Below are 14,576 nucleotides of genomic sequence, written 5' to 3' on the forward strand. Positions count from 1 at the left end.
GAGGTCAGAAGGGCAGACAAACAAGGGAAAAACGAGTCTAACAGAGGGCAGAAGGGCACAAAAAACGAGTCTAACAGAGGGCAGAAGGGCAGAAAAACAAGGGGAAAACTAGTCTAACAGAGGGCAGAAGGGCACAAAAAACGAGTCTAACAGGGGGCAGAAAGGCACAAAAAACGAGTCTAACAGAGGACAGAAAGGCACAAAAAACGAGTCTAACAGGGGGCATAAGGGCAGAAAACAAGGGGGAAACGAGTCTAACAGAGGGCATAAAGGCACAAAAAAACGAGTCTAACAGAGGGCAGAAGGCACAAAAAACGAGTTTACAACCTCTATGCAGACCGAAGTGCCACCATGGTTTGCTTTTACTTTGGATGGATGCATTGACTCTGGAACAGCTGATGGGTAAAATCAAATCTGGCTCCCCAGCTGACCCATGCCCACCTGAGATCTTCCGTGTTGCGCGCCCCTTATTGGAGGAATGTATCCTCTCCCTCCTCAATAGATCACTAGATACGGGGTACCTACCGGTTGAACTTAAGGAGGCGCGTGTAAGACCCCTATTGAAAAAACCTGGGTCGGACCCTGCGGTGTTAAAGAATTACAGACCTATCTCCCAGCTACCTTTTCTCTCAAAAATCCTTGAGCAGCATGTGTTAAAATCCCTGTCCCTCTATCTGGAATCCTATCATCTACTCCATGAGCGACAGGCAGGTTTCCGAGCTCATCACAGCACCGAGTTGGTGATGCTCTCGGTGCTGGACGAACTGAGAAGCATGGCTGACTGCAAGAAATCGAGCGCCCTGATTTTGTTGGACCTATCAGCGGCGTTCGACACTGTCAGCCATGCCTTGCTTTTGAAAAGACTGAAGGATTTTGGGATTAAGGGCTTGGCCTTTCAATGGTTGCAATCTTTCCTTACAGGAAGGACCCAAAAGATACAACTGGGGGATGAAACATCTGAGATGGGGATTCTAGAGTGCGGGGTACCACAGGGGTCTGCCCTGTCCCCGCTCCTATTCAATCTCTATTTGCAACCGTTGATTGCTTCTTTAGCCACCATGGGCTGTAAAGTCTTTAACTACGCGGACGACACGCAATTGCTGTTAAGTGTCGATGACACTATGGCCGCACAACTCCAAGCTCAGAACATCTTGCGGTTCACAGTGCAATGGATGACGGATAACCTGTTAAAAATTAACCCAGACAAGACTGAGGTATTAGTGATTTCATCCACTACCTCACCTTGGTGTGATCTCTATTGGCCCACGGAGTTAGGCCCTGCTCCAAAACCAAGCCCGTTTGTAAAAAGCTTGGGGATCAAGCTGGATGGGGATCAAGCTGGATGGTGATCTGTCAATGGCCCCTCAGATCTCTTCGGTTGTGGGCAGCTGTACAAACATCATTCGGCAACTGCGGAAGTTAACTCCTGTCCTTTCACAACCCATGATGCGATCAATAGTAGCAGCCACCATCATCTCCAGAATTGATTATGGTAATGCCCTTTACCTTGGCTTACCTAAAACTCTGACCAGTAGGCTTCAGGTCATAATGAATGACGCTGCTCGGTTGATCTTCAGGCTCCCGAGAAGATCTAAAGCCACTCCCCTACTTCAAAGCTTGCATTGGCTTCCCATTAAAGAGTGGAATTCAAGAACTTATGTACGGCCCATAGGGCAATTTATGGCAAGGCCCCAGCCTACATTAAAGATCGCTTGCAGCTGTATTGCCCTATGAGAACACTTCGGTCCTCAGACTCCCAGCTACTGGTCTGCCCTCGCTACAGGTTAGCGACTAAGGGAGGGAGAGCCTTTTCAGTGTTAGTCCCCCAGCTATGGAATAGGCTGCCTGGGGTGCTGCGTGGGGAAGGAAATCTATTACGATTTAGAAAGAGCCTAAAAACGCTACTGTTTAGTAGAAGCATGAGCACAGTATAATCTAGCTACGGCCTCTGCTTCCACCTTCCACCTTGTCAAGTTATTGTCTGTTACCATCTTTCCAAGCGCTTAGAGACCTGCAGGTGATTAGGCGCGATATAAAACCACAATAACAATAACAACAATAACAATAACAATAACTTTGTCAGCCCAACTTACACCAGTAGGTGGGAGTCGAGCAGCAGGTATCGTCATAGAAAGGCACCTAAAGACACGAACAATATAAACAAGAACATCGCCGAAATAAATAATGAAAAGCGGCCGGGATATGCGCATTCCTTTGTACTGTGAAGCAGGGGGCGGGGGAGCGGATCCCTTTGAAGTGAAGCTCACGGCCTCGCAGCCGTGAAAGTGAAAGCAGGGATGTAATTAGGGGGGAGGAGAAGTGAGGCCGAGCGCGCACTGCGCACGCTGGGGAAGCAACAGATGCCTGTGGGAGGGAGGCTGATGGCTTTGATGTGGACGCGCTTTCCGAACGAGTGCACCACACAAACTCTCCGAAATCCGCAATGGTTTAATACCTTGGTTTGCCCACTATACTCTGGTCTATTTATCCCTTGCGGGACATAATAGTCGAGACCTAAAAATAGTACATCATAGCATGAGCAGCGGAAAAACACTAATCAAGATGAAGCACTCAGCACTTGTTCTATGCTGCACATGAAAAAAGAGCAAGTGAGGTAGGTGTGCACTGGCTTTTTGGGAGTCAACAAATAATAGTGATAATGAAGCCAAAGAACAGAAAGCAATGGGCGGGCTACAAGCCCCGTGTTGTACACAATATCTCCTGCAAGCGACAGTGCATGTGTGCGGTCTTATTCAAGACCTAAACATTCTGGGGAATAAAGAGGAATGCAGAGGCACCCCACAGGTGATCTGATGAGATGTAGATTGGGGCCAAGACAGCAGAAGGAATTGAGTCTTTCCTGATAAGGAGGTAACTCATTCAAGGGCTATCCCCTGAATCCCAACATTACCATCCGGCGAATAAGAGTGGAATCATCTACCTAATCAAATGCACAAATGCAGCTAAAAGATCTAACAGTATAAGACAAATGGAATATTTGTGGTCTTGCGCCATTCTAAGTTCATCTATTACTGTAATGATTGCAGTTTCTGTGTCTGTTCCAGAAGCCAGAACCAGACACCTCCCTTTTCTGCTTTGACCATGTTGCTTCTTAATGTCTAACTTTTAGCCACGCTGCACTGCAGCTGCACTGCTTTACAACATGGCTCAAAGACTCCGGCAAGGCCAAAAACTCTTTTTATAGGCGAGATCCATTGGCTTTGACAGTGCTTGATTACCTTCAAATAATATTCCTGTCTGTGTGAGTCAAGGTGGTCATGTGCGGATGATAAACAGTTTTTATTTGGTTTCGGTATCCCAGGTCTTCTTAGTCATGATGCTCTTCTTAAATGTTATTCAACCACTCAAACCTAGAGGAATAAAAATATCAAATTAAATGCATACAAGCCAGAAGTCCAGGTACTTTTGGACGTCATGTATTTGGCTCAAACAACAGAGAGAGGCCCCTATTTCAGTTTCAAAAGCAAAAAGCCTGGTCTACTGCAGTATTACGTTTTTAATTTCAATGTGCAGGTAAACTCAGTATAATTTTAGTAATCTCATCTAATAAACACTTCCTTTTCAATCCCTATTATTTTAGGCCTTAGTGGCGAATGCAGATATTGTTTCTAGACACGGACTACACCAGTACGTCTTCCTCTGTCTCCACAACAAACACTATTTGGAAGTATTGTTTTCTCAGCTGTCCCTTGCAAACAGCATTTCAGTATGAGATGCATCAATGTTGTAAGACCAACAGCTGGTCGCAAACCATTGAAAGATTACAGCCTTCTGAAACGTAGTGGTAAGGCATTGAAAGGGATGGGGCCGAACTGGCATCCCTTCTCCTTTGCAAATGTACAAAAAAAAGTTTTGGAGGGAGTACTGCCAACTCGCAAAGCAAAGCCAATAGGTACTGACTTTTCCAAGATACATTCCCTTCCTGATGGCTAAACTAAAAAAAAAAAGGCTTTGATGTGGCCAGTCCCTCCATTTGATAGGCGCACACACACCACACGCTTACCAAGGTGGATCGAAAAACTAAAAAGTAATTAAATTGTGCACAAGTGTTTTTTCTTTTTTTTCATTAAAAGAAGCAGGTAGGGAGGTGGAAGCAACGGAGTGAGGAAGAAACACAGAGGAGAGCGGTGGATGCCCGAAGCAAAATGGGGTGCAGAAGCAATACCACATGGCAGTGGGTGAGGGGTTACAGAAGCAACATAGGAGGGTGGAAGTGATGGGGATCAGCATGGGCCAGTGCAACAGGGAGGTCGGCACGGAAAAGCACCTGGGTGAGAGTGCATCAAGGAGTTCAGGGGAATAGAAGTACACGAGGGAGAGAGCGTGAAAACATAGGCACACTCACGGACTGCCTAACAAAAGTAAAAATTAATACTTCAAAAGCAAGATATGGAAGCATAGATGCCAGCCAATAAAGAGATGGTAAAGAGACAATGCTCCATGAAAGGGACAAACACAACAATGACAAGCTGGGATACAAATAAGAAGGAGGCAAATGAGAGCAACAGTGATGGCAACCCAAGACAAGCAATGGGCGTGCTCCAAGCCCCTCTATGTTCTCGGTAAGCCGCAATACGTCTCGCCAACAGACAGGCTGCTTAAAAAAAGTGGTTTCTTTATTAAAATGTGAATACCAACATTGTGGGCTGCGACACGAGCAGGCCACCATTACTGTAATGGGCACCAATTGGAGTGAGTCACAATTTGCCCCCTACCTCATTAAATATTCATTAATGTTCTTGCTGAAGAGAGATATTTTGTATTTTATATGGATAGCTCAGAGGGTTACAGCCTTTGTCACAGAGATCCTTTTGTTATTGCAGATCATAAATTACAATCTTAATATAACACATTGACCTATGAATGGTCACGAAAAAGATGCATTCAAACGTCATGGTATAGGTAAAAAAATATATATTTCACCCAGTCTTTCATTATTCTAATGTTGCTAAACAGGTTTTGTTTGGGGAGAAATACATTTTTATCAGTAAAGCAAGCCACGACCACGGTGGTACATTTAAATCCTGAGTTTATGCTTCTCCAGACCAAACACTCTCAAAATATACTGCCTACTAGTATGGATAATATATGATTCCTATACCTTGTAATCCTCACTGTCTTTTGTAATTTTTCATATAGATTAATTTGCACATATTTGTTTAAATGTCCCAGTATAATATGTGTGTGAAAAGGAGGTCATGGGGGGGCTCCAAAAAGACTGTCACACCGGGCGCCACCATTGCTAAAGCCCGCCCTGCCTATAATAAAGTCCTACAGAACAGATGATGGACGGAGTGCTGAACAAATCAAACACTCACTCTCAGTCACAGATCTGGGTTTGATCCATTGTTTTTATGCTCACCATTTTGCTCACCATGCCACCCCAGTTTGGACCTAGCCATATGCTAATCAATCTTGATCTTGCTCCACATGGGAACAGTTCAGCCCAAACTGCGATGCCTGGTCCTCCCTGGACTGGAAATAAGCATCACCCCTCATCAACCAGGCTAGCTTGAATCGAGTGGCACAGCGAGTATGGGACCCAAGCCTGGGCATACCTTCCGCACTTAGGGTGACAAAAGCAAAAATAACAGATGATGGACAGAATTCTAAACAATCAAACACTCATCCCTTGGTCACAGATCTTTTCAGTACTCCGTCCATCATCTTGTTGTTTTTGCTATGTTCGCCCTGAGAGGACAAGGGTATGCCCAGACATGGGTCCCTTGCTCGCTGTGCCATTGGATTCAAGCTAGCCTGGCTTATGAGGGGTGATACCCCGAAACTGGTCCCAGGGTGCTTGTTTCTAGTCCAGGGAGGACCTGGCCTGGCAGTTCAGGTTGAACTGTTCCATGAGGAGCAAGGTCAAGGCTGATTTGCATATGGCTGGGTCGAAACTGGGGAGGCATGGTGAGCAAAAGAACGATGGACTAAATCTAGATATCTTGAGTGTTTGAAAAGTTTCAGCACTCCGTACATCATCTTATTGTGTTTGCTATAATAAAGTCCTTGCAGAAGCAGCAATTCATCTTAAATGTGGGTGGGAACAGTATGTCTCCTGACATGAACAAATTCAACCTCTCTCACTCTCCTAGCATTAATGGCGCCGAGAGTCCAATCGGTGGATGTACAGCCTCTTCAAACTTTGCAGGTTAGACTGCCTATTTCTGTTCAGGGGATTCTAGTCACTCTAGATGGAGGTCTGCTTTTCTTCACCGTTCGGGAAATCCACTGGAATTATACATAGCAAACTGAGATGAGCTGGACACTATCAACCAGCAAACAACCAACAGTATTTTATAAACGAGCATTGCTCTCTATAATTTAATATGTTGAAATCATAAAAATTCTTACCTTTTGACTGAACCTTTTCACAATTTGGAGAAATGATCACACATTTTAGCTTTTTGAGCTTCAGATGCTTCAGAACTTCTCTCAAGCCCATGACAAGGCGGCGTTTTACCTTGGCCTTTACTGGATCCTTCTGAAACAAGCGGTCTTGGAAGCGAACCAGTTCTTTCAAAAGATCGGTCACACAACTATCAACTTCTTTGCTGAGTACCTGATTGCAGTACCTGAAAGGAATGGATTGGCAGTTTTGATAATGGATAATTAACATGCAACATGTCCTCTCACACACACACTGCTGTAAGATGTGTACTTCCTGAAAATAGTGTTAAGAATAATGTTTTCATCACAGAAACAGTTTGCAGGAAAGAATTTAGTCAAACAAATGCTATTAAAAGCCTCACAGATGATGCTTGAAGAACTTTTCATGATTTTCTATATTCATGGAAATAATATGTTTCCTGCTGTGAGACCTGTGCTTTAGCCCTTGCAACTACAACTAACTATACATACTGGACAACCCCAGAGGCCGGGCCGAAAAAGCTATGTAGAAAATACTTAAGTCACAGAAGGTGGCTTTTTAAAACATTTATTGAAACGAGGCTGGAACCCACGTACTGCACTACCAGCTCCAGACCAGCTCTCCATCAACTGCCGCCAGAGACACTGGCACAGAACGTCCCATCAAAGACAATAGAGCAGAACATGTAACACAGAATCTAATTGAAGGTAAACCAAGACACGAGGTAAGCACTAAAGACACATAGTTTATAAACAGGTATTTTTTACTACTCATACAACCTTATGGTACATCTCCTTTCCCATTATATATAATAAAAAATAAAAAAACACATGATTAAATAACGATTCGTTCAGGTGAAATCCCTTAAATCTACCAGGTAAAGATGCATTGTCAAGAGGTCTAGCGTGATAACCATTAGTTGAGATTTGTGAAACTGTAGTCCTACCATCACAGAAAGCAGGACTGTTAGGCTGAACGAGAGTGGTGGGGGGGGATGGGGGGATGGGTTGGGTTTGTTGGTTAACAGATTTCTTCAAACATTTGTAGAATGCTTAATAAAGGAGCTGAAATAGGTATATGCATGACAAATGACGTCCAATAATATGCTGCCATTCGAAATATAAATTTGCCAGTCGCACTGACTGTAAATGGAAACTCAATAAAGTCTGTTTTTAAGAAAGCATGACTGTTAGGTTCGTTGTGTACAGCCTCACACACAGGAATAGTTGAATCTGTGACAGGAATTGAGGTAAACTCTTTTTTAGAAGGTAGCGTCCACCAAGAACCATCCTGATGACCAGGTGCATCCCTAAAATCTTTTTCCAACCACAGATTTTCTTGCTCTCGGGTAAACTCCACTAATGATTTCCCGTTCTATTATTCTTTGCCATAAACCAAAACAGCCCCTTTATGACTCCTTGCAAGGTGGTGAAAGTGTCTAAATGTAGACTTACCGAACTTCACTCAATGAGGCTTTTTAATGAGAACCCATTCGGCAACCAGCAGATTAGATTCTTTACATTATGCCTCTGATCAAAGTACTGTTTAAATGACAGCTGCTGACATGCCACCTTTTTTTCTTTTTAAACCATTTTATTGGGTTTTCCATCTTATATTTCTGCTATACATCTTTATCACAGTAATCATACAGCCATTGTTTTACAGATTCGCATTTACTATTTATGCTATAGAATGGTGATATAAAGAAGCGAGTCAGTGTTGACCAGTTATCCATAGTTTATGTTAATGATAAGAGCATTTGTAAACACAACTGTTACCCTAATGTGTCCTGGCGCTAGCTACAATCCTGTGTGTGGGAGATATTATCTGCGTTTCCCGGAATGGTGTAATACCCTATAGTATATATCCTCAACGTGTGCGAACTGGGGTAGGTCTGTTTATCACTAACTGGGTGATCAAACTGGGATGTAGTAGTTGGAGTGTGAGAAGAAGGGGGTTGCATCGTTTCACACTGGTCTGGGGACTTGAGTCCTGGCGTGTTTTAAGTATTGCTAGGACGTGGGTATACTCTGGGTTCCAACTGTACGTAGGGGGTTGGGTGTTACCTGGGGAGGCTGTTGCGCTGCAGCTACGTGGGTTTCAGTTCCCTGCTATCAGAATCACTGGAGCAGCTCGGCCCATTATGTGGCGATGCGGCGGCGTCGTGTGTCTCGTACCTCTTCATTCCTCAATGCACTCTCCTCCACCGTGCACCATTTATTGACTGCTCCTGTCCAGGCTGTGCCAGTAGGGGTCCCTCGGGGGCGCGCCAATAGAAGGGCCGAGGATACAAACCGCGTTTGTGTTTTATAGCATTTCCGATGGTGGAACACGCCTAGCGCGCAGGCTTCCCATGTGGTTATGCCGGGCATCCCCGTGACCTCCCGTAACCTGGTGTGCATTACATCCCAGTATGGTTGTATGGTGGGACAGTTCCAGAACATATGCTAGAAAGTAGCACCGGGTGTATTACAGCACGGGCAGAGAAATTGTGTGACTGGATAATATCGTTGGAGCCGCTCTGGTGTGAGGTATGCTCTGTGTAGGAAATTGAACTGATTGTGTTTAAATCTCACATTTCTGGATATTTTCTTGGGGTACTCTAGGGCTCCTTCTAGTTCCTTGTCATGAAGTGCCCGCTCTATTTCTGCTTCCCATGTTTGCCGTACCCGGGTAAGCGGCGTTACCATGAGCTCACAGATGGCTTTGTATAGCCAGAAGATTAAGTGTTTCTGAGCCCATATTGAGGATTGCGTGTGGAACTGGGTGCTTCGGTGGCTGCCCGTCCGATAGGTCCCATAGTTGTCGGCAGTCTGTGCCTAACCGTCTATGTAGGAACAATTGTCTCTTTCCTTTTGGCACCTCGGACACATCGGACTTCAGGACTTGCTGCTCGAACTTACCTGCACTGCCCAGCTTTCGTCAACTGTTCGCCGGACCCGCTCCGCGTGTCCCGCAGCACAAGGGCTTCACCGGGGTGTGTGTGGCAGCACTACAGGGCTGCAAGCGTATCGGCAGGGACTCCATCAACCAGGAGTCCCTGCGAGGCCAACAGCTGTCACCTGGCCCGCTCTCCCTGTAAGCCACGCCCACAGCGAACCGGCCCGGCCAAAAGCAGCCTTCCTTGCCGGACCTTTTGGGATTCTCTTTCCTTTTGGCACCTCGGACACATCGGACTTCAGGACTTGCTGCTCGAACTTACCTGCACTGCCCAGCTTTCGTCAACTGTTCGGGACTCCATCAACCAGGAGTCCCTGCGAGGCCAACAGCTGTCACCTGGCCCGCTCTCCCTGTAAACCACGCCCACAGCGTACACGTTTATAATCAGAACAATACCCGCGCACGCGGGCCGCACGCGGAACGAAGCGCGGAGCGAAGCCCGGGCAAAGGGCGGGCCGTCTGCGGCCGTCAGAGGCTGAAGTAGGCTGGGCTGGGCCCCGTCCCTTTGGTTTTTGTTTTTGATATCGTCTATTGATTTTATCCCCTTTCTAGTTATAGCTTTATATTACTGTGTTGTATCTTACTTGCCCCCCTTTGCTGGTTTTTTGTTTGCTTTAAACATGACGGCAAAAAAACTTTGTTCAGGTCGAGTATTAGTGGGGAGGACAGGTTCTAAAACTAAATCTAATCCCCTGCGGAACAAAATTAACTCAACCCTGCAATTGAAAGGTCAATGTCAACTGTTTAACTTATGGGAAAGGGGAAAGGATAAAATCTCATCAGATGCCTCAAATCCTGACGATCTAAAGGGCGTAGTCTCAGAGGTAGTTCCTCTCCCTGCTAAAGATATTTTTAATTTGTCTGATATTCCATTATCGCTTCATCTTGGGAACACCTCCTTTGAAACAGTGGGGGGGTTCCCCCCCTGCACAGAGGCAAATGGAGCTTCCCATTGGGGCTTCTGATTCAAATAATTTAAAATCCTCTAATGACTTATTTATAAAATTACCTGAGTCAACAGTAATTAATCCAACTCTTCTTATAAGAGAGGAATTAAAAGTCTCTCCTGGCCCTTCTCACTCTAAGTCAATTACGGAGGGTGATTTCACTTTACCTGATATCGATTTACAGGTGCAAAAGAGGTACTTTGAGTCCGTTCATGCTAAAGCCATGGTCATGACAATCGATAATGAAGCCCCCATTACCCCTAGGCTCCATCTTTACAGTAGTACCCCTTCTAATAAATCAGATTGTTCGCTAGCCCAATTAAACCTCTCTTCCAGCCATGCCACTAATCTGAATAACCTCCTTCCTAGTTCTCTGATTGGCAATGATAATTTAATTTCTAAAACCTTGTCTTGTTTGGAACATTTGTTATCTTCCATTCTTAGTTTATTGGAAAAATTTGTTGGAGGCTCAGATTGCGTCCTAGATACGGTTACCCAAATCCTTAGGGTTTTATTACATAAGAAAGGGGGATCCATTCTTGAGTCGCATCTTGAGTCTGACAACTTATTGTTGAATACAAATAAAGACAAGAGGTTACTCAAGGAGATGGAAAATTTAGACCCAGCCCAAAGGGACTTGAAGCCAGTTTCTGATGGGCGGATTGGAAATAAGCTAGCAAGTATTCCGGAGGATCTCAGTGTCCACAACGTAGTGTCTGCTGGAAGCAATTGTATTGCCATCCTTGATGATGTGATAGAACCTATGATAGATTTAGTTAATACAGAAATGCCCCCTGTATTTCCTATATTTACTCCACATTTAAAGATGGGAAAAGAGGCATCCATTGAACCCCCAATTAATGATGCCAAGGTAGCTCCTACAATGCAAAAAAAGAATAGAGCGAAAAAAAGGAAACCTGTTCGAAGGTTTTATAAAAAAAGACAGAAGAAACTTAATTTTGAAAATAATTTAGAGGCTTTTCTAGAAAAATCTTGCCAGAAAGAGCCATCTCCTAATTCTTTGAATGACTTAATTGAGGTATCCCAAGGGGACCAGGTGAATATTACTATTGTTTCCACAGGTCCTTTGAGAAATTCAGAACCTGTCGAATCAAATTTTCCCGTAAATGCTTCACCTCTAATTCTTAATCCTTTAGTTAAGCCATATCGGGATCTTCCTGTAATTGAGCCTGTCCCCTCTCTGTCTTCCCAGGTGAAAGAAAGTGTTGATACCGTTTTCTTGGATTTTATTCCTCTTTTTGATTCCGATCTTATTTTAAACAGATCGGCACTTATTAAGTGTTTCCAAGACATCGAAAGTCTAAAACTAATTCAAACTTCCGATTTGGACTTAGTAACACTCATGAATTCTGCTATAGGGAAAACAGCCAGAGTTAAGTTTTATTCTAAATTGGTACTAAATCACATCCTACACTGGGCAGAGGAATTACAAATCAGAGGGATAGATGTAGCCCCTTTCTTCATGGAGGAACAGGGTAACAAACTGTCCACTAATTTGTTATCCATTCAAGGAGTTAAGTCATTCACTTCAGACTGGTCCTCAGCTAAGACTAAGGATTTAAAAATTCGTGTAGCAAATAACGAACGCCAAGTACTGTACAATAATCCTCCGCCTCCTAAACCAGTTTTGATGAATGATTTATCTAAATGGAGTTGGTTGCCAGGTGCTCTCTCAAGCAAATCCACTTCTTCCATCAAACCTCATTTAAATTTTTAACATTGATCTGAAGATTATTTCTTGGAACATTGCGGGTTTGAAGAACAGTCCAGATAAAATGTTATTTCTACAATCCTTAGCAGTTGATATCATTTGCCTTCAGGAGACTTGGGTGAATGGTAAATTGATGATGGAAAAAGACTATTTCGTTTTAGATGGTAGTGCACTGCCTCTAGGAGAGGCCACGCGAAGGGCGGAATAGCATGTTTACTCTCCAATAAGATTAATTGGAATTTTTCCCATTTCCTAGACCCGAATAAATTGTTCCAGGCAATAACTCTGAAAAATCTGGTTAATGACGGTTCAAATAAATCGTTTGTTTTGATAAATACCTATATTCCCCCTGATAATTGTTTTAATGTTGGACTAAAATCGCTTTTTTCCTTTATTTCTAAACTTATGGTTGACCCTTCCCCTCCTTATATATTGTTATTAGGTGATTTTAACTGTAAAATTTCTAATTGTGGTCTTGATCTATTCAGGAACAAGTATAAGGAAGAATCTCTCCATATCCCACAAGCGCAAAGTCCAACAAAAGAGGGAAATTACTTTTGGAAGGTCTTTCTGGGGTGGATTGTATAGTAATAAATGGTAGGCTTCCATCTGACATCCCTGCCGCTTTTACTCATAAATCGAAAAATGGAGAATCGATTATTGATTATGTGGTGGCTGATACCTCCTATTTTCCATTTATGAAGGATGTACTGGTTGTCAATTCTGTATTAAGTGACCACAAGGTATTGTCTCTTACAGTCGATCTCAAACCTCCCCTGTCGGACTCTTGGAACATTGATTCTAATTTAGTGAATTTTGGAGCTAAGTCAGGGAAATGCTATTGGAATTGTGGGGTCATTAAGAATTTACTAAATCTTTTAGTATCTACTGTGGAGAATTTGTCCCAATGGAACGGGAGGGAACTTCTGGGTTTCTCAGATTTCTTGGATTCAGTAACCTTAACTGCTAGGAAAGTTCCTCCTATTAAAAAACCTTCAATATTACCCAAACCTCTTCGGCAATTAAATATTGAAATAAATAAATTGATAAGGGGGCAATATTTACTATTTAACAAGGATCGGCATCATAAATTGATCCTGTTAAAAAGAAGGAGATCGAGGTTGAGGGCTAGATTAAAAAGAGATGAGGATGATTCTCTATGGATCAAACTCCGGGAATCCTCTTATAAGGGCCATGCTAGGACATTCTGGTCTTTAATTGCCGAAGGTTGTGGCTCTAGATCCCGTCCCACGCCAATCTCTATTGAAGAGCAGATTTGGGTTCTATATATTAAGCAATTGTATAGCAGTAACGGCTTACAACAGGATAATGATCCTTTCTATGAGGATCCTCTCCCTTATGATCCCCCCGTCCGAAAAGGATATCGAATTAGCTATTAGGGGCATACGCTCTTCTGGCGCGATGGGTCCGGATGAGATCCCGATTTCTGCTCTAAAACAACATTGCGAACTATGGAGCAAAATTCTGTATACAGTGTTCAAATTTTGTTTTATAAACGGTACTGTTCCTACATCTTGGAAAGGGAGCATACTAGTTCCTCTTTTCAAAAAAGGGGGCTAGAGATCTTCCTCAAAACTATCGCCAAATTGCACTATTAGACGCAATTGGTAAGGTTTTTGCAAAAATGTCTTCTTAATCTAATTAACGATTGGATGTCTTTGGCTGAAATCTTACCCTATGAACAAACTGGCTTTAGAAAGAGGCATGGTACCCTTGATAATTTGACCGCACTTCAGGTTTTAACGGAGAAATATGTTAAGGTTCGTGGAGGGCGAGTTTATGGCGCCTTTATCGATTTCTCCACAGCTTTTGATAAAGTGGATAGATCGGTACTGTGGGGAAAGCTATTCGATTTGGGGATGCCATCCTCCCTCATTAGATTGGTTCGTGCTTTGCATACGGATACCTGGTGTAGAGTGTTGTTGGGGGGGAAAGAGGTCTGTCTAAAATTATTGCTACATCCAATGGGTTAAAGCAAGGTTGCCTGTTAGCTCCTTTGCTGTTCTCCCTATATGTAGCCGATTTACCCGGGCTCTTTCTGCTAGTACCGGTATTGCTCCGAATTTGGGGGGTTCCCCAATTATATGTCTTATGTATGCTGACGACATCTTGATCCTTGACTTAACGCCTAAAGGGTTGAATAATCGACTGCACGCCTTACACAAATATGCAGGAAAGCATCATTTGACAATAAACATCGCAAACAGTAAAGTGATGTGTCTATCCGGCAAGAAAAATCCCAAATATGTGAACTTTCATTGGACCGTGGGGGGTCAAAAATTGGAAACAGTAAAATCTTATACTTTCCTTGGCAAAATTGTTATGAGCAACTTAAGTGAAAAAGCTCATATAGCTAATAACATCCGGAAAGCTATTGTCCAAGGAAAGAGATTGGTGTCCCTTTATAAGGCCACAGGCAGAAGACACCTTTCGATATTGCTGGAGGTATTCAGAGCAAAAATACCTGCCTCCTTACTTTATGGAATGGAATTAATTGATACAAAATGTTGGAGTTTCTTAAACTCCTCTGAAGGTAAAATCCTAC

The 14,576-nt window shown here is 43.4% G+C and overlaps 1 protein-coding gene across 2 annotated transcripts in view; it reads right to left on the bottom strand.

Moving 5' to 3' along the window:
- SECISBP2 (SECIS binding protein 2) overlaps positions 1-14,576 on the bottom strand; it is a 429,157-nt gene that overhangs the window by 86,668 nt on the left and 327,913 nt on the right. For both annotated transcript variants that reach the window (XM_078675640.1, XM_078675639.1), the window contains exon 10: positions 6,376-6,596. In XM_078675640.1, coding sequence (XP_078531766.1) covers positions 6,376-6,596 — 221 coding nt within the window. The remainder of the gene's footprint in view (positions 1-6,375; positions 6,597-14,576) is intronic.

This window comes from Lissotriton helveticus, chromosome 2_1, assembly GCF_964261635.1.
Source record: "Lissotriton helveticus chromosome 2_1, aLisHel1.1, whole genome shotgun sequence".
Classification (NCBI taxonomy): Eukaryota; Metazoa; Chordata; class Amphibia; order Caudata; family Salamandridae; genus Lissotriton; species Lissotriton helveticus.